This window comes from Lontra canadensis, unplaced genomic scaffold, assembly GCF_010015895.1.
Source record: "Lontra canadensis isolate GAN:19392208 unplaced genomic scaffold, GSC_riverotter_1.0 scaffold79, whole genome shotgun sequence".
Taxonomy (NCBI): domain Eukaryota; kingdom Metazoa; phylum Chordata; class Mammalia; order Carnivora; family Mustelidae; genus Lontra; species Lontra canadensis.
The window spans coordinates 8,970,044-8,996,491 of record NW_022631073.1 but is presented as its reverse complement, the minus strand read 5'-3'; the positions used below and the strand labels follow the sequence as shown (position 1 = coordinate 8,996,491).

The window sequence follows — 26,448 nt, the reverse complement described above, 5'->3', positions numbered from 1 at the left end:
GCTGGCAGGGGCATGGCGGAGGGTGGTGCCGTGACTGTGACCATGACCCCTTGCCTCACCACCTTTGCCAAGGAGCCGCTAGGAGGTCCAGGTATCAGCTGGTGCCTCTGGGTCAGCATTTTTGCAGTGAAACCATTGGGAGGAGAGAAGCAGAGCAAAGAGGTCATCTTTGATGGGTGTTACCTCTTATGTGAGTGGAAGTTCCCTTGGGAGCCCTGAGAACCTTTGCAGGTCTGGGGTCTTGTCCTCACTTGTCTGGGGTTCCAAAGGTCCGGGTGTGTATTTTGGCCTCTTCTCACCCATGTCTTTCTCAGGAGCCACAGCACAGAGCACTGCATCTTGACATGTCCTGTCTTTGCTTTGTTCTCAGGCCAGGAGGACCCCAACAGTCTGCGCCATAAATACAACTTCATTGCCGACGTGGTGGAGAAGATCGCTCCTGCCGTGGTTCACATCGAGCTGTTTCGCAAGTAAAGAGGCCTTCTTGTTTCCCCACGGCCTGTGAGGCTCCCGCTGGAACGCGCTGCCATTAGCAAAGCGTTAGGGATGTTTCTGGGTTCCTTTGAAATGTCCAAGAGCCACGGAATATGTTCCTATGGGAAGATAACATCTCCCCCTTAGTATGCTTTCCCTTTAGACAGTTTGAATGTACATTCGGACACTTCTAGATCACTTAAGAACCTCTAGCTCTGAATAGAGTCCCTAAGAATATTTCGTTTAAGTGGAATTTTTGCGTGCTTGCAAAAATCAGTAGGCTTCCGTTGTCTTGAAGGTTGAATAGATCCGACATGTAAATTCTTAGATGTGCGTTGCTGAATCAGCACGTTGAACAGTTGATCTGAAGGTGTTTGGGGCTTACCGGGCTGTCCTCTGGGTTCTAGGCTTCCTTTTTCTAAGAGGGAGGTGCCGGTGGCCAGTGGGTCTGGCTTTATCGTGTCTGAAGATGGACTGATTGTGACCAACGCCCACGTGGTGACCAACAAGCATCGGGTCAAGGTCGAGCTGAAGAACGGTGCAACCTACGAAGCCAAAATCAAGGATGTGGATGAGAAAGCAGACATTGCACTTATCAAAATTGACCACGAGGTAAGTGCGCTCCCTGCCTGCAGACCCGAGTTCCCAGGTGGCAAAGCCTGGGAGAAGTTAGAGGTCCAGAGCACCCTGGTTCCTGAGAACCAGTCAAGACTGGACCCCAAGAGGAGAGCATTTAGGAGATACTGAGTGTGGCTTGTGGTGAGGGAAAGCGGAGGGACTCGTGAAATCATCTTTAAGAAGCAGACTGTAAGATCAGAGTTTTAAAAATAGAAGCTTACATTTTTATAAAAGAAAGCAATAGTTTTATAAAGAAATTAGTAGGTAAGCAGTGAACATTGAGTCTCCCTTCCATTCCTGAGGCAACTCTTGTTCTTTTGTGTTCATTTTTTTATAATCATTTTTTAAATTTATTTTCAGCATAACAGTATTCATTGTTTTTGTACCACACCCAGTGCCCCATGCAATCCGTGCCCTCTCTAATACCCACCACCTGGTTCCCCCCAACCTCCCACCCCCCCCACCTCTTCAAACCCTTCAGATTGTTTTTCAGAGCCCATAGTCTCTCATGGTTCACCTCCCCTTCCAATTTCCCCCAACTCCCTTCTCCTAACTCCCCATGTCCTCCATGCTATTTGTTATGTTCCACAAATAAGTGAAACCATATGATAATTGACTCTCTCTGCTTGACTTATTTCACTCAGCATAATCTCTTCCAGTCCCATCCATGTTGCTACAGAAGTTGGGTCTTCATCCTTTCTGATGGAGGCATCATACTCCATAGTGTATATGGACCACATCTTCCTTATCCATTCATCCATTGAAGAGCATCTTGGTTCTTTCCACAGTTTGGCGACTGTGGCCATTGCTGCTATAAACATTGGGGTACAGATGGCCCTTCTTTTCACTACATCTCTATCTTTGGGGTAAATACCCAGTAGTGCAATGGCAGGGTCATAGGGAAGTTCTATTTTTAATTTCTTGAGGAATCTCCACACTGTTCTCCAAAGAGGCTACACCAACTTGCATTCCCACCAACAGTGTACGAGGGTTCCCCTTTCTCCACATCCCCTCCAACACACGTTGTTTCCTGTCTTGCTAATTTTGGCCATTCTAACTGGTGTAAGGTGATTTCTCAATGTGGTTTTAATTTGAATCTCCCTGATGGCTAGTGATGATGAACATTTTTTCATGTTTTGTGTTCATTTTTATTCATTCATGCGTTTCACTGGGTTTGAAAACAAGCCATGTCTCCCAAATTGGGGTTTTTCAGGGTTACTGGATGGGTGTGTGTAGGCTTTATCTGTGATTTGAGAGAGGGAGAAGGGAGGGATTGGGGGGAGGGAGAGAGAGAAGCCCAAGCAGACCCTCCACTGAGCAGAGAGCCAGTCGCAAGGCTCGATCCCACGACCCTGAGATCATGGCCCGAACTGAAACCAAGCGTCGGACCCTTAACCTACTGAGCCACCTAGGCACCCCTCTAGATGTGTTAACAATGCTCCCTTCTTCAAAAAGTTTTGGAAACCTTGAATTAAAGCAGAGCTAATGGATTTCTTTCTTGGAGACTTTCTCAGAACTTTTGATATGCTAATGTGCACAGCTCTCTCCCAGGAAAGGGTGTACACCCCAGGTGATAAGCATCTGTGCTTGGAACTTTTTTTTTTTGCAAAACGGAGACACAGTGAATTCAATCTGAGAAACACTGTATTTGAAGGTGGTTTGCTTTCTATTTAAACATTCTCCTTGTAGTCATTTTTGTTCTGATTTGTGTAGTGGAGACTTCATACCTGAAATTAAATCCAGTTCCTACCAGACCGTCAACAATTCCCCCTTGTCGGTAGATGTCGGTAGGCAAGGTTTGGTTTGCAGTGAGATCGCATATTTTGGTTCCTTCATGTCCTTGTAATTTTCGGGACTTCCTGTGGAAGGAAGGAAGACTCCAGGTAGGCTGGAATCTTCTTGTGGGCCCCGAGAAAGATCCTAGACTGAGAGCCACGAGGGGTCTTTTGACCCAGATCTTTACACACCTTCGCCTGGATGTGGGCCGTGAAGGCAGACCACCGTAGGAGCCCACGGGCTGTTTTTTCTCCATCTGCTCTTTATCAGGACAGCAACGGGCTCCGCGGTTGGTGTAGGAAACTGGCCTTCAGCGAGGTCTCAGTCAGATATTACTTCTATTAGGTAACTGTGGAATTTCTAGCAATAACTATCTTTGAAAATGTGCCTGTTGGTCATGACATCATCATAATAACTTCTGCTTGATGAGCTCCAACCGCTGACCCAGCCTCTGCCTTCACTTGTAACTTCCACCTAATCAGCAAGACGGCTCTATCATCCGCATTTTATAGAGGACGAAACAGGGGGCTCAGAGAGCTTAAGTAACCTGCCCGAAGTCACACAGCTGTGCTGTGGGGAAACGAACCTGCCTCTGACCCTCAAGTCCCCAAGGCCATGGCCCTTACTGGATGGATGCAACCTGGCCTTTTGGTGGGATGGGATGGCTGGACTTTAAATAGCTCCCGGGGAAGGCTGGTGCTTCCCTGTTTAGGAACGTGCCGCTAGGAAGTGTCCAGGATGTGGTAGTCTCACCGGAAGGAGGCCAGCCAGAATAGCACATCCTGTGGCCACACGCAGGACTTTTCAGCTCCCCCGCCATGCCGAGCCCCTGGAAGGCAGCCAGCAGTGGGGCTCTCTGCAGGCACAGTGTTAGCCCAGATGCTGCGTGAGCTGCTACCACTGAGTAATTCTGCGTTTGGAATGCGTGGGCAGTAATGCGCCTCTGGCCAGGGGGGGAGATTCTTTTCAGATTGTGAGCCAAGGTGGAGACTGTCTTGGTGTCATCCCCGACATGTCCAGGCGGGGCCAGAAAGATCTCAGCCGACCATCTTTGCCGTGTTTCTGACCTGGCCCTTCCTGCCCGCGGGAGTCATTTTTGTTCTGATTTGTGTAGTGGAGACTTCATACCTGAAATTAAATCCAGTTCCTACCAGACCGTCAACAATTCCCCCTTGTCGGCATGGCATTTGAGGGCTGTTTCTAGCTCGAGAAAAAGATGCTTAACATTGAAAAGTTGAATTAAATGTGGCTTTTCAAAAAGGAATCGGAAATGAATGGATATTAAATTGCAGACACCCACACCAGAGACTGCTTTCCACTGACTAAACTGCTTTTTTTTGCTGATAGTAGTGGGAAAGGGGTGGGGGGTAGAGTAAAACCATCTCTTCCAGCTCTTTCCCTTTTGTTTGATGATTGATTATGAGGAGGGGCCGGAGACTGGCTTGGAACGAGGCTCTGTTTGGAAGGAGCCTCTCCTCCCAGCAGATCTGAGTCCGAGTCCGCCTGAGCACGGGGACGGATAAACTGTAGGCTGGGGATGGGCTGTGCGCGCGCCTTGCACTGGGTCACTCTGGGGAACAGCAAAGGACCAGAAACTGGGGGTGGGGGGGTGACGACTCAGAGCAGCCCAAACAGAACCAACAGAAAATTGGGCCTGAGGATCGAAAATCATTCCAAATGCTGCCTTGCCACGTGAGGCTGTGACCCAGCCTCCCGGGGCTGTTTTCTCATAACCCAAGGAAATTGATGGGACTGTCCACCGCGTCCATGAGCTCAGTGGCTAACTTGGTGGCTCCTAGCCTGGGCCCGTTTCCTCCCCCCACCGTCATGATTTCATTCGGAGGCTGTCCCTTACTTTAACAGCTATTGTCCTTCTTGAGTGTGTTATTCTCAATACTTTTTTTTTTTTAAGATTCTTTCTAAAATTTATTTTAGAGAGAGAGCACGCGCATGCACTCACCTGCTCCTACGAGTGGGGGGAGGGGCAGAGGGAGAGGGACAGAGAAAGAGAAGCACACTCCCCGCTGGGTACAGGGTCTGACTCGGGGCTTGATCCCAGGGCCCTGAGACGGTGACCTAAGCCGAAGTCAGGAGTTAGATGCTTAACTGACTAAGCCACCCAGGGGTCCCTCGACACTGTTAAGGAATAGAAATTACCCTGGACATCTGTTGTCATGCTTCCTTGTCCAGCACCCCCGTCTCCTGAGAACAGCAGCTAGCATTTACACTGGGGTCTATGACTCCCCTACTGGACAGTCTTGGTGGGACCAGTAGTCATGGTGCCCCACCCTCCTGGGGCCAGGGGGTGGACACAGGACAAGGACCCGTGGATCCAGCCGGCCCTCCCCTCGGAGGCCTCGCAAACCCTGCCTGGGCCCACGGGCAATGCTGGTAGAGCCCCTGCGGCTGAGCAGCCTCCCCTCCCCCCGCCGGGGCGCTGGGTTCCCGCCCTTTCTGACCTGATCTGTCTAGATCTTTCTTTCCATTCTTGGAACTCCCCTCGTGTCTCCAGTGAACCCCCGCCCCCCTTGGCCTGAGATTGCCAGCGACATGTCTGGGCTGGGGACCAAAGAACTCTGTTTTTGCTTCTCACTGCTGAGAAGACACATGTGCACTTACTTTCCCTGCTGAGTTTGGAGACGGAAGAGCTTTCAGAAGGAGGCTCGCGCGCGCCAGCGGAGCGGCCTAGTCTGTCCCCCTGTCCCCCACATCCCAAGCTGGGGGAAGAGGGTGCCCCCTGTAGGCCCATCCCCTCTAACCACAGCCCGTTCTGTGCTTCTGGCCTAGGATTTGCACCTCCTCTTTCCTGGGGCTAGCGTTGTGGGAAGACGGGGAGGGAATGCCAGCAGCAGGAAGGGGGGACAGTGTGCATGCAAACATTTTAATAGAAAGCAGCTTCGAGGGCAGACGAGTTCAGCTTCAGATACAAACTGTTTCCAAATGTGTTCAACATGACACGGGCCGTGTTTGCAGAACATTTAAAAATGTTATCCAAAGGCAGCATTTTGTCCGTGCGGTTTTTCCCCCCTGAGTAGTTCAGGAAGAGAGAGAGGGTAAGAGGGAGAGAGATGGAGAAGGAGAGTGGGAGGTAAAAGGAGAGTGATTTGGTCTCTCTAGGCTGGCCTCCAGGACAGAAATACGGGCATGTGTTGAAGAAGGTGAGAGGGGGAAAGCCACATTTGTTAGTGAGGTGCCCCTGCTGTCGGTGAGGAAGCACCAGCAGAAAAGCCTCTGCTTCCCTTGCTGAGTCCAGCGTTTGGACCCTGTGCTGTCTGCCCTTCACATGTGTCCTCGGGGGCCTGGCCTGATGGGTCGCCCCTCCTCCTGGCCTCATCTCCTCCCTCCTCCCCTCACCCACTCTGCCTGGCCTCCCCTCTGGCCTACCAGCGCCGGAGCTGCTCTCCTGGGGTCCAGCTGTTCCAGAGCTGCCCTTCCCATCCTTCGGGTCCCGCCCGAAATTCTGCCCTGGACGGCCCTTCCCCAGCCCACTACCCGGGGCGGCTCCCCACATCCCCACGCTGGGCTGGACGGCCACTCTGAGGACAGTCACTCTTCACTCCTCACCACCCCCACCCCCCATCTCCTTAGCCCAGTCACGGTTGTCTCATTTGCCGATTTAGGGCTCTGGGCGCTGCTGGAGTGTGAGGGACACGCCGGCCTGACGCACTTGTCAGGTAGTCGCTGCGGGACAGAGGGGTCCCAGGACCGGCCCCAGTGCTGTCTGCTCAGGAGGAAGCGAGGCCCACGGCTCTGAGGCACGGCTGAAGGGGGAGGCCCGGGGCCCCTTGTCTGACGAGGGCCCGATGGCGCAGGGGGCCGGCCGCCACCCCACCTCCCCAGCCCGTACTCCGCAGCCAGGCCTCATCCGATCCCGGGGGCCGCCCGCTTTGGACGGACACCTGGCCTCCCCCGGGCTCCAGCAGCCCTGTGGTCTCGGGCAATCGGAGTGCGGCCGAGGCAGGGAGGTTTCCTGTGGCGGGGAGATGTGTGCAGGCCACCAGGGTTAGGCCTGTGAGGTATTTTTCTTCCCTCCCCACCCCAGGCCTGCATCCGCCCCCCGGCCACCTTCGGGCCCCTGGCCACCTACAGGCCAGAGCCGTTTGAAGTGTCTGAAGAGGAAGACTGCGGGGCGGGGGCTGCTCTGTTTACACAGGGTCCTTTTACTGCTGAGCCCGCTTCTAATCCCTGAAGCTCAGGACAGGGGTCACTCGGGGCCGGGGCTGGGGGGCTGGTGGCCCCGGGCCTTCAAAGCACAGGTGCCAGCAGCTGCTCTGCGGGCTCCGTCTCCTCCAGGCCTGTGTCTCGAGATCTGGCCCGGTGCGCCGTGACTCTGTCCTGAGTCCTCAGCGAGGAGGGTCCGGGGGGCCCCCGGACGGTGGCGAGGGCGGGGGTGGTGCGGCGCTCGGCGTGACTCATGCCCGCCCGCCGGCCAGTTCTCCTTAGACAACCTGATTGTCGGAAGCCGCTGACTCAGCGGCCGGAGCCGTCCAGGAGTGAATCAGATAACACAGAGGCTGGGCTGGGACGGCTTCGCATCTCCTGGAGTCCGTCCCGCAGCCTCGTAAAGCGACCGGGAGCCTGGGCTGCGGATGGCACTGCCATAGTTACCCTCTTATTTTGTTTCTGTGTTTTTCCATTTCGGATTCTTTCCCCCACTGCCTCTGTGCTGGTCGTTTGTGGTCTCGTGCTCTGGGTGCCGGAGCTTAGAGGGCTGCCCTTGAATTTGCTGTGGGCGCCCGGGCCCCTGTTGATGTTACAAGGCTTCTGTTACCATATTGATTTTTACCATTTTCAGGGGGTGGAAATCAATATTTCATCAGGGAATGTAAACCAGGCAGTGGAGCAGCGGCGGCCCTCATTCCTCTGCACTGCCTTTGTCCAAAAGCTGATGGGGACGTGGCCCCTTCTGCTGGGACTGCAGCTCCTTCTGGAATGTGGAAATGTTTCAGTTCCCCAAACTATCAAAACCGGAGCCCTTGTGTGTTCTCTGGCCTGGGTTCAAGAACTTAGCTGATTGTTAAGGAAATTCTTTGGCTATGTTTTTCTCTTAATATGGTAATGCCTTTTTTCACACTGGCACTCTCTCGTCAGGGAATTAGGTTAAGACTCTTATTTATGGTTCTGACAAAGCGGTTCCCGGGTTGTTGGGACTGAACGTGTAGGTGCTGCATCCAGAATGTCTCCCGTCTCCATCACTGAGTGGGGAGCGGGGACATACAGACATACACTGCTTCCGTTGGACAGTTTAGCGAGTAGGTAACAATGCGGGAGAGTCCAGGGCTGGTCACCTGTGGCTTGCAGGCCACATCTGGCCCTCCATCTGTTTTTGTAAATAAAGTTTTATTGCGGCGCAGCCATGCCCGTAATTTAGAGTCTGTGGCTGCTTTTGCACTGTATCAGCAGAGTGGAGTTGTTAGGATGGAGACCACATGGCCCATGAAGCCGAGAGTATTTACTTTTGGGCCTTTCATAGATGAAGTTTGCCAGCCCCAGTGTGAGACAATTAACACCTTGTCCTAGAGGAGCTGAGTGTGCTAGAGGCCAAGTACGCTCGTAAGACCCAAGCTCTAGGTGACCAAAGGGGGGAGCACAGAGAGGCTGAATTCACTTGCTCTGTCTCTTGGAGCTGGCGTGTGTGTGTGTGTGTGTGTGTGCATGCGTGCGTGTGCACGCGTGTGTGCGTGTGTGTGTGTACGTGTGCATGTGCTCGAACTGTGTTTCTTTGCTACTGCTGCTGCATCGCTTTTGGTGGGTTAAGCAGAGAAGCTTTATGTTTACTCATTTCTCTGCATTTTCAGTAGAATTCCAAGATGTTTTGAAAATGATTATCCAATTCCAAATCTGAAAGATCTTTTAAGGTCTTGGTGGTTCATTTTCTTCAGTTACTCTTTATTCATTCATGGATTCTGTAAGGCTTTACTGAGCCTGTGTCTTGGGCAAACACTGTATTAGGTCCTGAGCATGTATCAGCCAAGCACAAGAGCCGCGTGACCCCAGGACGACACGCTAGGGGGGGAAACAGAAAAAATGGGATATTAGGGTAACAAGTACAGAAAAGGAACAAACAGAAGAGGCAGGAGGCATGGAGGGCTGGGGAGGCCTCTGTAGGTAGTGTAGGGTGACAGGAAGGACAAGGAAGGACAGAGCCAACCTAGGGGAAGATTGGGGGAAAGGCTGGCCCCCGAATCAAGTGCAAACTTACTTCTCAGTGAGTTTATTAGAGCCCTTCAGAGCCCAAGCTACTGTTTCCGGTTATTAGCTGGTTTCTGTGCATAATGTCTACATTTCTTATTGGCCTTGTTCTTGGGGATTCCTGGTCATATTCTGGAAAGCTCCAGTTTTTTATGTCAATCTCTTGAGAATCTGTAAGTGCAAAGGCTTTGTAATGAACTGGTTACCTCTTTTCATAGCAGTATAGATGCAATTTCGCAAAACTGGTTTCCTACAATCACCATGACCATCTTCTGTGGCATGGGAGAAATAAGACATTCTGGTGAATTGAGGACTGATTATTTAATACATTAATACATTAGCATTTAGTAATGCTTATCAAGTCAGTCTTGTTGTTTAAGGCACCAGAATCTGATAACGAGAGTGTGTGACTCATGGTATTTCTCTCTTTGCTTTGGCCACTGGGCAGCTCATAGAAACCATTGGTTTTGTGGTGAGAATATTCTCTATGACCCCATTTTATGCCACAAATATATGTTAATTAATGTAGCATAGTAGGCCCTGTGTCACCAACCATCTCAGATTATTTTTATGTTGAGGAGGTGATGCATTATACATCGTAAAAAAATTTAAAGCTTAAATTTGAAAGGAAAGATATCTCTTGGGCTCCTCTGCATACAGGATAGCAGGGGCTCTAAGTGGTCATGGGGAGTGAGGAGACAATTCAGTTCAACAGACACTGGGTGGTTGCTATGCATTGTGCCCTGAATCGACCAGAGAGAGACCACGGCCCGTCCCTTCTGGAAGGCGCTTTTAAAATCTGGTTTGTTCATTCTTTCCTTTTCCATTTTCATATTCAGCAGTTTTTTAAAAATCAATATTTATTGGCCAAAATCTCTTGGAGCAGCATCCGTGAAGCTGAAGTCAGTGGATAAAAGTGGAGGGATTAAAAAAAAAAAAAAGTGGAGGGATCAGAGGGGCCGGTGTATACGAAAACCAGAGTGTCTCTTGATGGAGACCATGGTTTGCCTCCTCTGGGTGCCACAGAATTTGTACAGTCACCAGCCGCTGGGCTTCTGCATAGAACTGTTGACATTTTGTGGTTTAAACAACAAGCGTAAGGGAATTTTCAAGATGCTCAAGTTTCTGGATACAGCTGGCAGGAGAAATATTATGGTGGGGTTTGTAAACAGGGAGGACGAAGGTGGTTGTGTTTGCCTTTTCTCTTTCTGCTTGTACACGATCAGACTCTGTTCCTCTTTCTCTCTCCCCCTGACTCCCCCACGTCTCCTGTCTCCCCACCCGAGCCCTCCCCCACAGCCATTGGTGGAACAGCCTTAGATGCTGTTGCCTTGGCAGGCCTAGTCTGCTTTTCCGAGGGAAGCATGCAGGTCCGAGAGCTCTGCTTCTTGCTGGCTATGGGGGATGTGCTATTTTCTCCACATATTTTTAAAAGAAAATGAAAGGTTAGCATAACTGTTTCCAGAAAGCACGTTGAATCACTCGGTTGAGTCTCTGCCAACTGCTGCAACATTAGCCTTTGAAGCAAGTTTCAAGCGACACCCAGGACCAGCCTGGAAGCCCGACGGGCCTGCTGGGTGGCTGGCGGAGGCCGTGGCTCCTGCAGATTCTGCAACAGAAAATATTTTTGTAACAGGAGTACTTTATACTTTCCAAGGAAGAAAAAGAAGTTGTTCACTTGCCTCATTAGGCTAAAAAAATTTTTTTTTTCCTTTAGCTTTATTAGTTTGTTTCATTGCCCTTCTCTGCAAGCTTCAGGGAAGGAGGGAGCACTGGAGTGGGGACTCAAGGCCTATTAGGCCAAACCAGTGTGGCCAGAAGCAGCAAGACTGATGGGCCTTCACTGTTAGAGCCTCTCTAGCCGACTCCTGGCTGAGCCAGCATCTGGAGAATTCCAAGAGTCCCCTCTCCACTTGTGGCCCAAGCTTGCAGGCTCATCTGACCCCACTGGGGGGTTGTATGAAAAGCAATCTATTAAAGACTGTGGTGCTTCTTCTGATCTCACCAGTTTAACCATCGTCTGCTAATAGGTTTTTTGGAAATCATCCAGGTCTTTTGGAAAGGACCTTAATTGTCAGAGCTGAGATGACCTTGGACATCACCATCCTCAACAATCTTATTTTAGAAATGGTAAAACCAAGACTCAAAGAAGCCAATCAAATGGCCCAAGGTCATGGCATGAGCTACTACAGGAAAAGGTCCAAGCCCAGCTGTCCTGCTGCCTGGGACGTGGTGCTCCTCCACCACCTAACTGCAGGAACCCTGCAGACATATATGCTGAAGTGGCATATATGTGTGTGCCTGGGTGCATGTGAGTGCGTGTGCACATGCGTGTGTATGCGTATGCATATGCGTGTGCAAATGGCATGTGTGTGACTTTGTCTGAGTCTTCTCTTCTGCACCAGCCTTGGCTGCTGCTGGAGAAGAAGCCTGAAGCAGGCCATCACCCGGGGACCTTACCCAGCACACACCCAGATTTTCTTCCTGGGGGGCTCCGGGGCTTGTGATTCACCTTCAGCGTGAGTCCGGGTCCCATGCAGAGTCCTCGAAGCAAGTGGTGCTGCACAGGCCTGCCTCCATGTCCCAGTTTGGGCTTGTCTGAGGATAATTCAGGCTCCCAGCATCGGAGGAGCGACAGGGCCCAGGCCCTCACCCTGGGGACTTGTGAACTTGGCCTCCTCTGGCTGGTTTCTGTGCTGGTTGTCCTTCAACTCCCCAACTGCCCTGTTGTGTGTCATCTCTGCTGCCCTCACCTGCCGCTGTGCAAAGGTCCTGTGCTCTGAACATCTGGACAGTGAGCAGGGTAGGCTGGAGAGGACACGTGGGTGGGGGCATGGGGAAGACTCTAGTCCTGGTACTGCCACCACCTAACTGGGGGAACGTGGGCAGCAGAACAGGCAAGATGACTGGTCCCACCGCGAAGCCGGCTCTAACAGCAGAGGGAGTGACAGAGCAGGAGGCCCATAGGGCACGCGGACAAGCGGTGGGTTTGGCCAGGCTCTGCTTGGATCACTTGTGTCGTGCACTGATGAACACAGAGACTTCTTGACCATTACTTTTTTTTTTTTTTCTAAAGATTCATTTATTTATTTTAGTGAGAATACTGGGTCATTGGAATAATAACGCCCAGGCCATTACCAGTTTTTTTTAGAGCCTGACATGGGGCTTGATCCCACGACCTGAGATCATAACCTGAGCTGAAACCAAGCATGGGACAGCCAACTGACTGTGCTACCCAGGCACCCCTCGTGACCGTTACTGTTTTCCGATGAGGATTTTTCCTCTTGCTTCCATCTCTACCCCATAAAAACCTACATGAAGGAGCATCTACTTATCAGAGCCCTTCCCAAACACAGTTAGGTATTAGGATTGCTGCTCTAAAATGAACCATTTTGCCCTAAGCTTTGGTGGACGCTGGTGGCCACTGCTCTGCAACCTTCCCCCACAGCAGACTCAGCCTTCCTCCTGTTGGTACAGCCCTGGTCCATCACTCATTCCTAACACAGCCGAATCCTGGGGAGGGTAAGGCCATCATGGGGGCCATGTTCCCCTTGCCAAAGACTGGTTGGGGGTAGCCTTATGACTACTTGCTGGCCGATGACCCAGGAGGAAGAAGGTGCTAGGCCCCACATTCTTTGCTCTTCGAAAGAGACTCATAGGGGAGAAGATATCCTTTGCCCGCCAGTGGGCATAGTCCTGTCTATATAATGCCCGGAATGGAGGTGGCTTAAGTTGATCCGACCTAAGGAAAGATGTCCACGAGTCTTTGATGTGACTGGCCCTCGTGCAGCCCTGCCCTTGAACAGCTGGACATTTATTCCATTTGAGTTGGGTTTTCAGTTACTTGCAGCTAAAAATGCCCTCATTGATACACCCAAATCATTTTTAGTGCTGATCTATATTTAGTCCTTATGGAACATTCTGGACTGAGCTGACTGTGGCAGTGGAGATTGGGACTTTGTCTCTTTTTACTACCATGTGACTCCAACCCATCAGACAGTAGGCCTGGAGGCACAGATGGATTGATTGATCTTCTGTGTTCACTGGGCCCGGCTCATCGGAGACGCTCAGTGGATGCTTGTCGAGAAAGTTCTTTCATGTTGGTGGTGTTTCACAGGAGCGGTGCTGCCAGGCCTTCTGGTTGTTTGTTGTAATTAAATGAATGGGAGAGCCTTCTTTAATCACACTGTGCACCATCCTCTTCCAAGTTTTCGCATTAAATCTACCACACAATTAGTATCCTGCTTATAGATAGTATGTGGTCATTTAACACAGACGTGGTAAGTCTGGAGTCCGCACGCAGGACTTCTGACACCCTCCCCTGGGCTCTTCCTCCACTGGCCCGGGTGGTAGTGGGCCGGAAACCCAGGTGGTAGGGGGAGTCATGTTTTCTTAAAGCCGCTCTCTGCGGTGGTGGCGTGAGGACGTCCTTTAGCGTTAGTGAGTCCCCTCGCAGAGAGCCACCCCTGCTCTCATCGGCATGAGTGTGGCCTTGAAAACTAGCAGCACAATGGAAACCTCTCGAAGGACTTGGGCCAGTCTTGAGCCCCATGCTCTCCATTGTGGAGCCTTGGGGATCTCCTGTGGGCATTTACGAGCTCTCCCAGCCCACTGCCGTGGTGTACACACCCGGTTCACGTTGTCAGCCCCCTGGTGGTTCGAGGGTCTGACGTGGGAGTGGGATCCGCTCACCCCCTTGCTTCCTGCCAAGTGGAGGAGAGATGTCTGGGTTTGCCTCACGGGCGTGCTGCGAGCCAGGCTCCACCGAGATGCTGAGGTGTGGGAAGTGGCTGTCGGGAGAGGGGCGCTTCAGAAGGAGACTAGGGCAGAGTGTCTGCTCCGCGAGCCTTGGGGCGCCTCTGATGTGGGTGGCTTGGGGACCAGCCTTCGGACGGCGCTGCGGAGGGGAGCCGGGAGTGCGCGGACCGGTGTTCCCCATCCGGAGGTCAAGCGCGAGACGTGTCTGCGTCTCCCCCAGGCCCCCCGTGGAGCTCGTGTCTAGACAGCTGTGGAGTCAGATGCTCAGTTACCGAGTAGGCGTCTGGCCAGCAGAGGTGTAGCGGCGTTGAGCAGACAGAGCCGCGGTGAGGACTGAAACCCAGAGGAGCCCCGCTCCGACCTGGGGCAGCCGGAGGGCCTGATGCTCGTGGGGCCGGCAGCCCCTGTGCGGAGCAGGGGGCCAAATGGCCCCGAGGAGACGTGGCGGCTTCCTGGAGAGCTCTAAGTCTGGCCTGACCCACACGTCCATCCCATGTCACCCCCTTGCAAGGGTTTCTGCTGACAGCTGGGTTCCAGGTTAACACGTACCTGGAGTGCAGGTCGGCCCGTGAGGAGGCCTGTTCTCTTCTCTAGCCAGGCTGCTCCTTAGCTGGGAGGGGCCGCCCTGTCTCTGAGTCTTGGTTTCCACTTCTGTAAAATGGGGAACGCCTGCCCTAATGCCCACCCCCTCACCCCCCCGCCCCCAGTTGGCCATGAAAGGCTTTGCCAGCTGGGAGGTGAAAGGTGCCTTCCTTTCACATCCATCAAGTTTTGCTATTAAAAGCCCCACCCCCTTGGGATATGTCCACTTGCTTATTTCTGTCTCCGATCGTCCTTCATGATGTAGGGGATGCTTGAGGGAATAAAAGCTTATACGAGGCAGATCTGATGTTGCCTATGGGGTCCATCGGTGCACATCTGACTGGCCACTTGGGACCCAGATGTCCCCTATTTTGTTCAAGTGAGGACTGGTTCTTGGGGAGACTCCCTGGTGTCCACCTGTCCAGGCCCATGTAGTCCCTTGAGTGTGACACCTTCACAGTGGTCTGGGGATCCCAACCCCTCCCCAGTGAGCGCAGCAGAGCTGCTCACAGGCCCCGGGCACTCTCCCCTCAGCGGGGTGTCGCTCCTCCGTCCTCACAGCTTCTGTGTCCCAGAAGTGTTTGCCTCCCTGCCTCATCTGCTGGGCCTGAGCTCAGACTTGGGAAAGAAGAGCTCTGGGGGTGCTGTCTTGAGGCCCCTTTGCTTCTGAACTCTGAAAACCAGGAACCTGCTCTGTGCCTTCCCAGGGTAGGCGAGGACTAATTAGGATCTTTCACAGCCCTGCCCCACGGGACTTTCTGATGTGGTTCCCAGATTGTGGCTGAGCTGATGTGGGCTGGGCCCACCTCTCTGAACTTGATCTCTTGCCTTGAAGTTGGTGAAAAGCCAGACGTACCCAGCCCCAGGAATGTTCCTTGCCATGTCCCCTTGCCCAGCCCTGAAGGAGCAGCTGTGTCCCCAGCAGGCCTCCCCCAGACTGGCTTGGTGCACATCACGGGCCCCCCTCGCCCACCCGCTGTGAATGTTGGATGAAATCATTGCTGGCAGGGGTGGCTGGCACGGGCCCAGGGTAAACAGGCCAAGCTGAACTCGCCAGCTTGCCGCTGGACACCGAGGAGCTCGGGGAGTGTGGAGTGGCAGGCCTGCCCCTTCCAGAGCAGCACGGGCACTGTGGCCTCAGGTGACCCCACGGGTCACTGTTAGGGTAGCCCGGTGCTACCAGCCTTTTCCTGGGTGAAAGGCTGGGTGACACGGGCTAGCTTGTGGGAGTTTAGTTGGTGGGGTTCCCTCACTAGGTCTGCACAGATCCCCAAGGCAGCAACAATCACCATCACTTCCGGGACGCTAACCTGTCCCACTAACAGGATGCGTCACACGAGCCAGGCCATATTCAAGGGCTGTTGGGGTCTTGTCACTTCATTCTCACAACAACTCACAAGAGCGGTGTGCCGTGCGTGGTAGTCCCATTTTCCAGATGCGAATACTGAGACCCGAGTTGTTATAAACTCAGGCCAGGATCTAATCAGGCAGCCTGGCCGGGGGTCTGTGCTCTTGACAGCTCTCCTGGGCCCCTCACTGGCTGTGCTCGGAGAGGCGTTCCTTCTCAAAGCCAGGTTTAGATCCCTTCTTCAATGTTCCTTCCTCCACGTACTTTTTGGCCCAGTACCTTTCTTATTTGGGGTGGGGAGGGGTCTTTGTGGCACAGTGCTGTGGAGCCGATGAGTCTGGGTTCAGGGTCACAGTCCCAGGCACGAGTCTCTGCTCTGTCTCAAGTCACCCAGTCTCTTGGAGCCTTAATTTCTTCATCTGTGAAATGGGCCCAGTGATCACCCCACGTCACCTCATCTGCTTTCAGGGTGTCTGCTCTATCCTTCTCAGGGCAGATGCGAAAGTAACCGCTCATTTTGACTCACCCCACCTTCCTGCCGCGCCCCCCACCTCTTCCTTTCTTTTTTGAGGTGGACAAACAGGAGAATTGGAAGTGCTATTTGCAGGAGGTCAGGGCGGGGTCTTGGCTTCCTGGGCCTGGGCCTGGTTGTTTGGGGCAGCTGCTCCTCTTGTTGGGGAACAAAGGCTAGAGGAACTCGGGAGGTTTGCTTGGCTCTGGAAGGAAAGGAAGGGGAGGGCCTCAGGCCTTCCTCATGGACGCCCCAGCCCTGGCCACTCCAGCTGGCTAGATCTGGTCTGAAGACTTGTGTGGAGCCTCTGACTGTGCCTGGCCTCCGAGGGCATCGGGGAAGGGGCTCGTTGGATTAGTCAGTTCAACAGGGCCAGGGAGCAGAGGTGGTTGGTGGAGGGTCTTTTCAGGCGAGGGGAGAGCCTACTTCTTGGGTCTTGGTGCTAGTGGAGAGGTGGGGTGGGGGGCTTGCCACCCCAATTCCCCCTCTGCCTGTCCCCAGAATTGCCCTATACTCAGCGTGGAGACTCACCCAGTGGGGACCGTGCAGTTCCCGCCCTCAGGGCCCCCGGCTCCACAGGACTCTGGACAGATGTGCCTCTGATAAGTGGGAACTGATCCTTTGCACCCTGGGGGGTGTGAGCTCAGGATCCAGCACGCATCTTCACTCTCTAAGACGGCCTTAGGCAGTCGGGCCCCAAATTCAGACTTTGTCTCCCAGTCTCAAGGTTTCATTAAGTCTGTGCTGATAGCTTCAAGATGTGTGACCCCGAGACGGCCTCCCGTGACCTTCTGTGTTTTCCTTGGCCCCGAGACAGCTTGCAACATGCTGGTGGTAGTGGGTGGGAGGGGCCGTGTGGCCTCGGCCTGGGAAGGGATGACGGGCCTGACCTCGCCTTCCCACAACGCCTGTCACCGCGTGGCGCATGGGTCCGTGCTGTTCACTGAGCCCAGCGACGCCCACCTTGTGGTTCCAGGGAAGGCTGCCTGTCCTGCTGCTTGGCCGCTCCTCAGAGCTGAGGCCGGGAGAGTTCGTGGTCGCCATCGGAAGCCCGTTTTCCCTTCAAAACACAGTCACCACCGGGATCGTCAGCACCACCCAGCGAGGTGGCAAAGAGCTGGGGCTCCGGAACTCAGACATGGACTACATCCAGACGGACGCCATCATCAACGTGAGCCCTGTGGGGTCAGGCTGGGCGCTCGGGAAGCCGGGCTTGGGAACCAGGGGTGGAGTCAGGGCCCTCAAGGTGCTGGGCAGGGAGTTCCCGTTGAACCCCTAGAGCAGATGAGGCCGAGGGGCCGTCCTCAGCCTTTGCCATCTCCAGGGGCTCCTGTGAAGGGGCCTTCAGATACGCCAAGGTCCGTAGCCCAGAGGAGCTCCCATCCCACCCGAGGGGCCATGGCTCCTCTGCTTCCAGGCCCCTTGGCGGAGCTGCTTTCAAGGCTTTGTGCAGAAGGGATGCTCACGCAGGTACGGACACTGTTGCCCCTCCCCCCGGCACTCCCAGGTGTTTGCTCTGCCTTGGGGCACAGTCTGAGCCTTAGGCCCTTACTGACCAATGTCTAAGGAGGCCGGGCTTTGCTCCACACCTTCTCATCAATGGGATCTTCTTTAAAGTCACATTTTTTTCCCTTCAGCAGTCATCTTGCAGGGTTGGTGTTTCTAAAGAGTAATGCCCCACCCCCTACATCTGTTTAATAGATAAGACGAAACGTGTTTTACGCACTTGCTGCCTCGAGTAGGTTTTATTCCCAGACTTTCCTGCGATATGCATGAAGTCATGGAAAAAGAACAAACCATGCGGGTTTCTAGCCCCAGCAGCGAAGCAGGGACCGCAGAGCTGAGAGGTGGTGAAGTCTTGAATACTTGAGCCAGCGGGCAGCCCGGCTGCCATCAAGAGAAGGAAGTAGTGTCGGGTGCTGTAGGGAGGTCAGAGTTGGCCTCTGGGCTTCCGAGCCGCCCCCACCCCAAAATCTCATTTATGGCACATCTAAAACTTCCTGTAAAATTTTAAGATCCCTTTTTTCAGCAAAATATTAGGTTGACAGCAACAAATCTGAGAAAACCTGAACCCAGGGACATGCCAGGCAGGGAAATACTTTGGAATATATAAAGATAGGAACTCATAACCTTTTAATTTTTGCTTAATTTCAGTATGGAAACTCGGGAGGCCCATTAGTAAACCTGGTAAGGCCTTTTTTTTTTCTTTTAAAATACATGCATATGCTTTTTTTTTTTTTTTTGCTTTCTTTTCAGACTTGAACTTGCCAAAGCACATTATCTAATTCTTTTAAAGTGAAATCTGTGAATGTACTCTATCTTTGCAAATTACCCTTCTTATATTTTCTGAAAAGAGCAAGGCCCCTGGAGTCTGCCTGAGGACACGCTCGCGTTTCAGGGTTATAAATCAGGGCGGGGTAATTCAGGGCCTATCCAGGAGTAGCGGCAGGAGGAGGCCTTTATTTTGAAGGTGTCAGTACTTCCGGCCTGTTATAGAAAGTCGTGGCCTCAGAGGAGGTCTCCATGCCGCTGCAGGAGCTGGCTTGGCTCCTCCACAGTCTGTCTTGGCCAGAGGCCCTCCCTCAAGACCTGGCTGGAATGAGGAGTTACACCCCCCCAATTCCCCCCGCCCTACGCGCCCCCCCCCCCCCCCCCCCCAGATGTCCCTTCTGTCTGTATTTAAATACGTATGCATGAGAAGGGAGGCCTGAGAATCTGTCCGAGTGCGGTGAGTGAGGTCCGCACAGCTCAGGGGGCACCCAGCTCTATTCTCAGGTCCCTCAACGAAATTGAGGCCGTCTTTAGCAAAGCCCAAGGCGGCAGTGCCTCCTGGAAGGTTCTGGATGTCGGGGACCGAGTTCCCAGGCCTCGCAGGAGGTACAGGAAGGGACTGATGCTCCCTAGGCAGTTTGCCCTTCTCAGCCTGAGCCGAACAAACCATGTAACAGGAGGGTTAAGATGATAGTTGAACGGCGTGAGGGAGTCTGTGCCTTGGTGAGTAGCTTTCACTGAACTGGGAGTCTGTCTTGGACCGAAGCCCATCCCCGCACACGGGCTTGCTTGGGGATTTCAGGCTGGTCTGTGACACGCAGAGGACGGGAGGGGGGTGTACTCCGCAGCCCTGGAAGCACCCATGGCTGCTCTTGCCATTTTCCTGGGAACTCTAAGCGCTAAGGTTGTCCTCCCTGCTGTGGGCAGAGGCACGTTAAGATCACTGGAAACGGAAGAAGGAGGAGGGTGTAGACAGCCACCTAGAGGACTCTGAGACCTGTTCCTGTGGAAGGAGCAGAGGGGCACCTTGAAACTACCTGCTTCAGGCTGCTTTTACGGCATGGCGGACCCTGGGGACTGAGCCTGCTGTGTGTCAGGTCTCCCCTTGCTAAGGGTGGGTCCTGCTGCCCGAGTGATGCCTTCCCGCTCCGGCCCTGGGACCCCCCACTAGCTCCCTGAACTCATTCAAGAGCTCAGAGACTTCCTTCACACCGACGACCTCTTCATCTTCTGCTAAACCTTCGTGCATTCAGAAGGCTGTTTCCATCTCGCTCTTTAGGACGGTGAAGTGATTGGGATTAACACTCTGAAGGTCACCGCCGGCATCTCCTTTGCAATCCCATCTGATAAGATTAAGAAGTTCCTCACTGAATCCCATGACCGGCAGGCCAAAGGTAAAACACAGCTCTTCCTGCCGTGGAAGGTTCTGGAGGGGAAGGCCACACACCTGAACATGAGCCAAGGCTTTCAGATCGGAAAGGCAGATGGGATGCACGTTGTTAGGCCCCTGGTATTAGGTCACAGGTGTTGGACCCTTGACCGTGAACGTTTTATACGGTTTAGTCTAATACGTACCAGGTGGGATTGGAGGTGATTTCTAGACATTGTTTTACTTAAGTTCCTTTGCGCTGTCAGGTGGAAAGTATTGATCCCATTTCTCTGATGAGGAAACTGAGATTCAGGGAGATCATTCATGCCACAAACGGCTATCGATCCACCTGCTTGGGGTGAGGCTGGGGGTTCCGTGGCTCCGCGGGGGCCTGTGTGATATTTACCTTCTGCCGGCAGGAGGAGGAAGGATGGCAGCAGACAAACAGGCAAGATTTCAGATACCAGTGATGTTTTCCTGCAAATGAAGCAGGTGGCGAGCTGGGGACTGACGGGGTTGTGGGGCTGGCATTCCAGACCCAGGAGTAACAGACTCAAGGCCCCCCTGGGGGGGTCTTGTGTCTGGAGTGCAGGAACGTGCCGAGCTGCATAGACGGATGTGGAAAGAGGTCAGCCAGGGTCACAGTGGCCACGGTGAAGGCCTTAGGGCACACGTCCACATGTTTGACAGGAAACAGGGAGGTTCGTGGTCTGGTGGATGTCTTTGAGAAGTGTTTCTCATGGTGGGTGGAGACTGCCGGAGGGGCTGGGTGGGAGCTGTGGGGCCGGGGAAGAGGCTCTCCCAGCCACCCACACCAGGGTGGGGTCATATTCTGGATTTTTAGGAGGGATAGAACCCTCATCAGATGTCAGGACAAGGACAGAGGAATCAGGTTCTCGGCCCTTCACTGAAAGGACAGGATTTTCCCAGGTCCCGTGGCAGGTGGGGTTCTGAACAAGATACGAACCACAGCCTCAGCGTACCCCGATGGGCCTGACTTTACACTGCCAACCGAGGGATTGACCCTCGTAGTTCCTGGTGTCCCCAGGACAATGGCCACCTGAGTTGACCTCTTGTTCTTTTGCTGCCACACCAGGCAAAGCCATTACCAAGAAGAAGTATATCGGCATCCGAATGACGTCACTCACATCCAGGTGGGTAAGCAGGACTTCCGTGTCTGTGTCTTAGATTTAAATAAACCTGAACTTTAGAAGGCTCCCACTGGCCCCTTGACAGAGAAACCTTATGCTGCTTTAAGCATCTCAGTTTCTGGTTAAAATTAAGAAATATCGGGCACCTGGGTGGCTCAGCCAGTTCAGCATCTGCCTGAGGCACAGGTCATGATCCCAGAGTCCTGGGATCAAGCCCTGCATCGGGTTCCTTGCTTGGGGGTAGTCTGCTTCTCCCTCTCCTGCTTCCCATTCCCCCTGCTCTCATGCTCTCAAATAAATAAAGTCTTCAAAAACTAAGATAAATAAAATTGAGAAACATCAGGAAAGAGAGGAAGGGCCATGAACCTAGGCCTCTGGTTCTATCCTTGTGTGTGTGTGTGTGTGTGTGTGTTTGGAGCGGCTCCTTCCTTCTAGAAGATTCTGCCCTCCTTTTTGAAGGCAGCCCTGAACAGTGGGGCGTGTTGGTCACTCTCCTTCATGCCTTACTTCCACCACTTGTTCTGTTGAAACCCACATTCCAGGAGTGCCCCAAGCACCTCCTCCAGCCCAGAGCACCCTGCCATTCCTAAGCCTTGCCGCCTGTGGGCTGCGGCTACCGGAATGCTGGGTCAGACCTCGATGACGGATGGGCTTGTTTTCCCCGAGCTAGTGGAAGGTGCGGCGTGTGGCTGCCAGCCTCGTAGCTTACCGGTGTTTTAACCTTGATGAAAAAGTCTGGTATCATCACATGAGTCCTGGTGACTAAGGGCATGGTTGAAATGCTTATAGGTCATGTCAGCCAAGAGCAGAACATATTAACATATAACATAGGTGTCACTATATTTGTTATCACAATTACTTTATTATTAATCAGTTGTGACTATATTACTGTGATTTAGATGCATATTAAATTTTTGGCCCTCCTGAATATAGACTGCACTGCCAAGACTAAAATGTGAAGCAGTTACTTGTCTTGGAACCGTGGGAGATGGAGGTATGGAGAAGGAATCTAGGCCCTGGCATCTGGCTTCCTGAGTTCTTCTCCCAGCTCTGCTACTTCCTGGCTTATGACCTTGGGAATGACTTGACCTCTGTGCCTCAGTTTCCCCCTCTCTAAGACAAGGATAACAGTGCAGGCATTTGGGTGTGTGGCAAGGGCCAGGTGATTGATTGTGTGTCAAGGCAATTTCAAGCAGAATCAAAGCTCCTGGAGACATTTTCTGTTGGAATCCGGGACAGGAGGAGAAGCTGGGTGAGCGTCTCAGCTGAGCGAGACCCCTTGTTCAGTTAATGTTAAAGTCAGTGTGTTTCCTCCCAAGCAGCAAAGCCAAAGAGCTGAAGGACCGCCACCGAGACTTCCCAGATGTGCTTTCAGGAGCGTATATCATTGAAGTCATTCCTGATACCCCAGCAGAAGCGTGAGTTAGAATTATCTTCCCTTTCCCTGATGTCTTTGTGGTTATAGATAGTGGGGAGGAGGCTGTGTTCTTTTCACATTGGCTCAGGTGGTTGTGGGGATCCCTGATGACGTGGTTGGACACCCTTGGCAGTCTCATCAGCCAGGCCTTCTGACCTCCTTCAGCTCAGGACTCATCAGCAAAAGGGTGCTTCCTATCTTCAAAAGTCCTCGCTTCATGAGGAGTCATTCAGGGGGAAAGAGCGATTATCGAACTCTTCATGGATCTCTGGGGCAGGCCTGGCTGGGGATAGAGGGTTTAAGGAGATGTGTCCCTGATAACTCGGACAGTGGTCCCATTCTAGGCCCCCAGATGGACATATCTCCTCCCAAAGAAGCCTTCTGTAATTCTGTCTGTTGTCAGTCAGGCCATACCTATCCACACCTCCAGAAAATAACCCAGGTAACATCCAAGGAACATGGAAGGAAGGAGCTCAACCAGCAGTCCGCGTTTGTTACCTCGACCGATTACTGTGCAGAGAGGAGAGCTAGACCAGGGACCTGCAGACCCTTCCCTGGAGTCTGGGTCTGGCCCACTGCCTGCTCTAATTTTATATGACCATGGGCTAAGAAACAGCCTTTCATTTTTGAACAGTTGAAAAAATTTTAAATAAGAGTAGTTTTTTACGATACATAAAAATGATATGGAATTGACATTTCAGTGTCCATAACTGAAGTTGACTGGAGTCCAGCCATGGGTAAACGGGGCCATGCTCAGTAGTCCTACACAGCCCACAGTAGGCTGAGTTGTGAAGGATGCCCTATGGCCTGCAAAGCCCCAAATATTTCCTATCTGGCCCTTAAAATTTGCTGGTACTGTGCTAGACCATCAAGGACCATAATAGCTTATTGGACACTGTCCTATATGAGAGCGGAAGTTACGGCAATAATAACAAAGGAATGCCTCATAATAGAACCATTCTACCTGCTCCTTTGGGACCTGCCCTCTGAGTTGTGACACCTGTTACAGGCAGGTTGGCCACGGTCATGGTCCACAGTAGGTGATATATGGCACATCCTTGCCTCCTTTGGGGTCAGTGTATCATCTGACCATACCAGTTCTGGGGAGCATTTCTGCACTGGACATGATGGATGACTTGGCCTAAAACTCTCAAAGGAAATAGTGCAATCCATTGGCATTTTGAGCCTTCTTGCATAAGTTAACCACCCTATCCCACTGATTGGCCCTGGGGATTCTAGGTTCTAAGCTGTGTCTCTGTCTACATCCAGTCGAGAACCTTCCAGGGAGGTTAGACCAGGAGGAGTGGAAGCATTAAATGTGTGTTTCCCTTTGTGTTGCAGAGGTGGGCTCAAGGAAAATGATATCATCATCAGCATCAACGGACAGTCTGTGGTCTCTGCCAATGATGTCAGCGATGTCATTAAAAAGGAAAACACCCTGAACATGGTTGTCCGCAGGGGCAATGAAGACATCATGATCACTGTGATCCCTGAAGAAATCGACCCATAGGTAGAGGCATGAGCTGGCTTTCATGTTTCCCTCAAAGACTCTCCAGTGGACGACACATGATGACTCTGGGCTGGTGGCACGGGACAGCCAGGACTTTGGATCACCATGTTGCTTGTCCAGCAGAAACACCTGGCCAACAGAATCCTTCTTGATAGTTTGCAGGCAAAACAAATGTAATGTAGATCCGCAGGCAGAAGCTCGCCCTTCTGTATCCTATGTATGCTTTTCCTCGCCAGCTTGGACTGTCCCTGCTTAGACAGTCAACAATTGTCTCTTCCTTTTACCGAGTCATCATCTTAGTCCAACTAAGGCAGTTGATAGAACGCATAGATGGAGGAAGGTCCCATGGGAGCCAGGATGGGTCTGGACGCGTTTATGCTTTTCCTCCCAGTCGGCACCCAGAGGAGGCGGATGCCAGAGACCATGAGTGGGTGAACGTTGGCTTTCAAAGTGGCCAGAGTTGCCACTTTTAGGAAGCTCTTCAGAACGGGGAGCACAATGACTTTGAGTTTGAGCTATTAAAATACTTCTTCATACTCTGCTTCCTGGCATGCTTCTTTCCCCGTTCCCTGCGAATAGCTTGTCGCCATCTTTTGAAATGATTACAAGGTCAGCAGCAGTTCCTCCTTAAGCCTCAGTGTCCATGCGGGGTTGAGCCTAAAGACTTACCAGTTATTTCAAAATCATCACGTGGGGTTTTACCAGTGTTCGTAACAGCCATACTCGCCCATTCTGGCTTCATACAATAGGGTTTGAGGACAGTTGCCCTTGCATCTGGAACTTTCCAAATTGAAGAGAGTTTGTTGACCCCATACATCATGCCGTCAGTCAACAAAGATTTCCTGAGCCTCTGTTCTGTGCCAGACCTGGTGCTGAGTCTAGAAGGGTCAGTGCAGGACAGGATGGAGCCAGACCCTCTGTGACCCAAGAACTCTCCTGTCCTGAGTTCCCAGAAAGCACAGGCTGAAGATGAGTCCTGTTGTCCTGGGTTCTGACATCAGAACCAGACCTTAAGTCTTGAGGGGGAGGTTAGGGCAGGGCTCCCCTCGACATGCCCTCAATCAGGTGCGGCTTTAAGCAGCTGGAGATACCTTGGTCTCTGTAAGAGCTTCCAGGAGTCTGGGAGGCTGGACCCAGCTAGATTGTTGCAGAAACTTAGCCTGAGGTTCAGCGCAGGCCTTTGTCCCTGTGGGGAGCACACACCAGAGAGGAGGCTCTACACCAGGAGCAGAGGGGAAGGCTTTTCACATGTTCCAGGAAAAGGTGGGGCCTTGGGCCGGGGGCCGTTTCAGTTTTCTAGACTGAGAGCCTAATCCTTCTTCGACCAGTAGATTGCCAAGGTCCAGTTCCTAACTGAAGAGGCTGTGGACAAAGGCCCAAGTTCAGGGTAGGGAACATCCAGTTAAGCAAGGCCCTCACAGCAGCCGGGGGCCTGGCACGCCTGGCACACCTGGTGCGTCCCTTTGCTCTCGCTTAGATGATCTCGGAAAGGTGGGAGAAGCCGGTTCCTTCACTCCGGGCACGGGTTTTGCACGGCATTCCTCTCCACCAAAGGTGATGACTCAGAGAATGGCTCCATCCTGAGACATTTTCCCCGTGGGCCTGCTGCTCCGGTGGTCCTCGGGGCCGAGGTGCTGGCCCAGGTGGGAAGGGAGCACCGGGTGGCATTGAGGTCAGAGGCAGCCCCGGCCAGAGCCCACCTGCCTCCAGCTGTCATCCGCTTGGGAGATCACGGAAGCCTCTGCTGGAAGCCGTCAGCCTAGAGACCACAGGCTCAGCCCTCTGTAAACACTCAGCATCCTCTCCTCCTGTGGGGCGCGGGGGTTTGGTGGGGCTGGAGTTTTGCCTGCATATGGGGTCGCATGCAAGGCCACAAAGATGGCAGCTTGGCACATGTTGACACACTGTGTTTGGTGCCATGGCCACCCTGACCTGTGGCACCCAGGGTCCTGAGCTGGCTGCACCCCACGCTCCCATGGCAGGTTGTCACAGGCCCTCTTAGGACCATTGTTTCCTCTTCTTGCTTTGGGTTCTGATGGAGACTTTTGCAATATAAAGGAGCCTCACAGCCTGGGAGGCAGACTTGAGTTGAAAGCGTAACTTTTGGAGTTAGACACACATGGGTTCAAGTCCATGGTCTGTGGGCACCTGGACGGCTCCGTGAGTTAAGCATCTGACTCTTCGATTTTGGCTCACGAGCCCTGAGTCAGGTTCTGCAGTGGGTGTGGAACCATTTGGGATTCTCTCTCTCCCTCTCTCTGTCTCCCTCCACCCTAAAAAATACAAAAAACAAAAACAAAACCCAAAACATGGCCTGCATCTTACTGGCTGTGCAACCTTTGAACAAGTTAATTAACTTCTCTGTGCCTGTTTTCCATCTGTACTACTTCTTATGGCTGTTGCAGAGAGTGAATGAGTTAATACACGGCGCGTGGTGAGCATTTGATAAATATTAGTGACATGGATGTTCA

The 26,448-nt window shown here is 52.7% G+C and overlaps 1 protein-coding gene across 2 annotated transcripts in view; it reads left to right on the top strand.

The window, feature by feature from the left end:
- HTRA1 (HtrA serine peptidase 1) overlaps nucleotides 1–24,518 on the top strand; it is a 50,306-nt gene extending 25,788 nt beyond the window's left edge. Inside the window, exons 2-9 of one of the 2 annotated variants that reach the window (XM_032882150.1) lie at nucleotides 371–470; nucleotides 882–1,086; nucleotides 17,236–17,430; nucleotides 18,414–18,446; nucleotides 19,810–19,924; nucleotides 20,996–21,053; nucleotides 22,370–22,468; nucleotides 23,809–24,518. In XM_032882150.1, the coding sequence (XP_032738041.1) occupies nucleotides 371–470; nucleotides 882–1,086; nucleotides 17,236–17,430; nucleotides 18,414–18,446; nucleotides 19,810–19,924; nucleotides 20,996–21,053; nucleotides 22,370–22,468; nucleotides 23,809–23,977 (974 nt within the window). In that variant the 3' untranslated portion in view covers nucleotides 23,978–24,518. The remainder of the gene's footprint in view (nucleotides 1–370; nucleotides 471–881; nucleotides 1,087–17,235; nucleotides 17,431–18,413; nucleotides 18,447–19,809; nucleotides 19,925–20,995; nucleotides 21,054–22,369; nucleotides 22,469–23,808) is intronic. The other variant, XM_032882151.1, reaches the window with a different exon arrangement.
- Nucleotides 24,519–26,448: the final 1,930 nt, after the last annotated feature.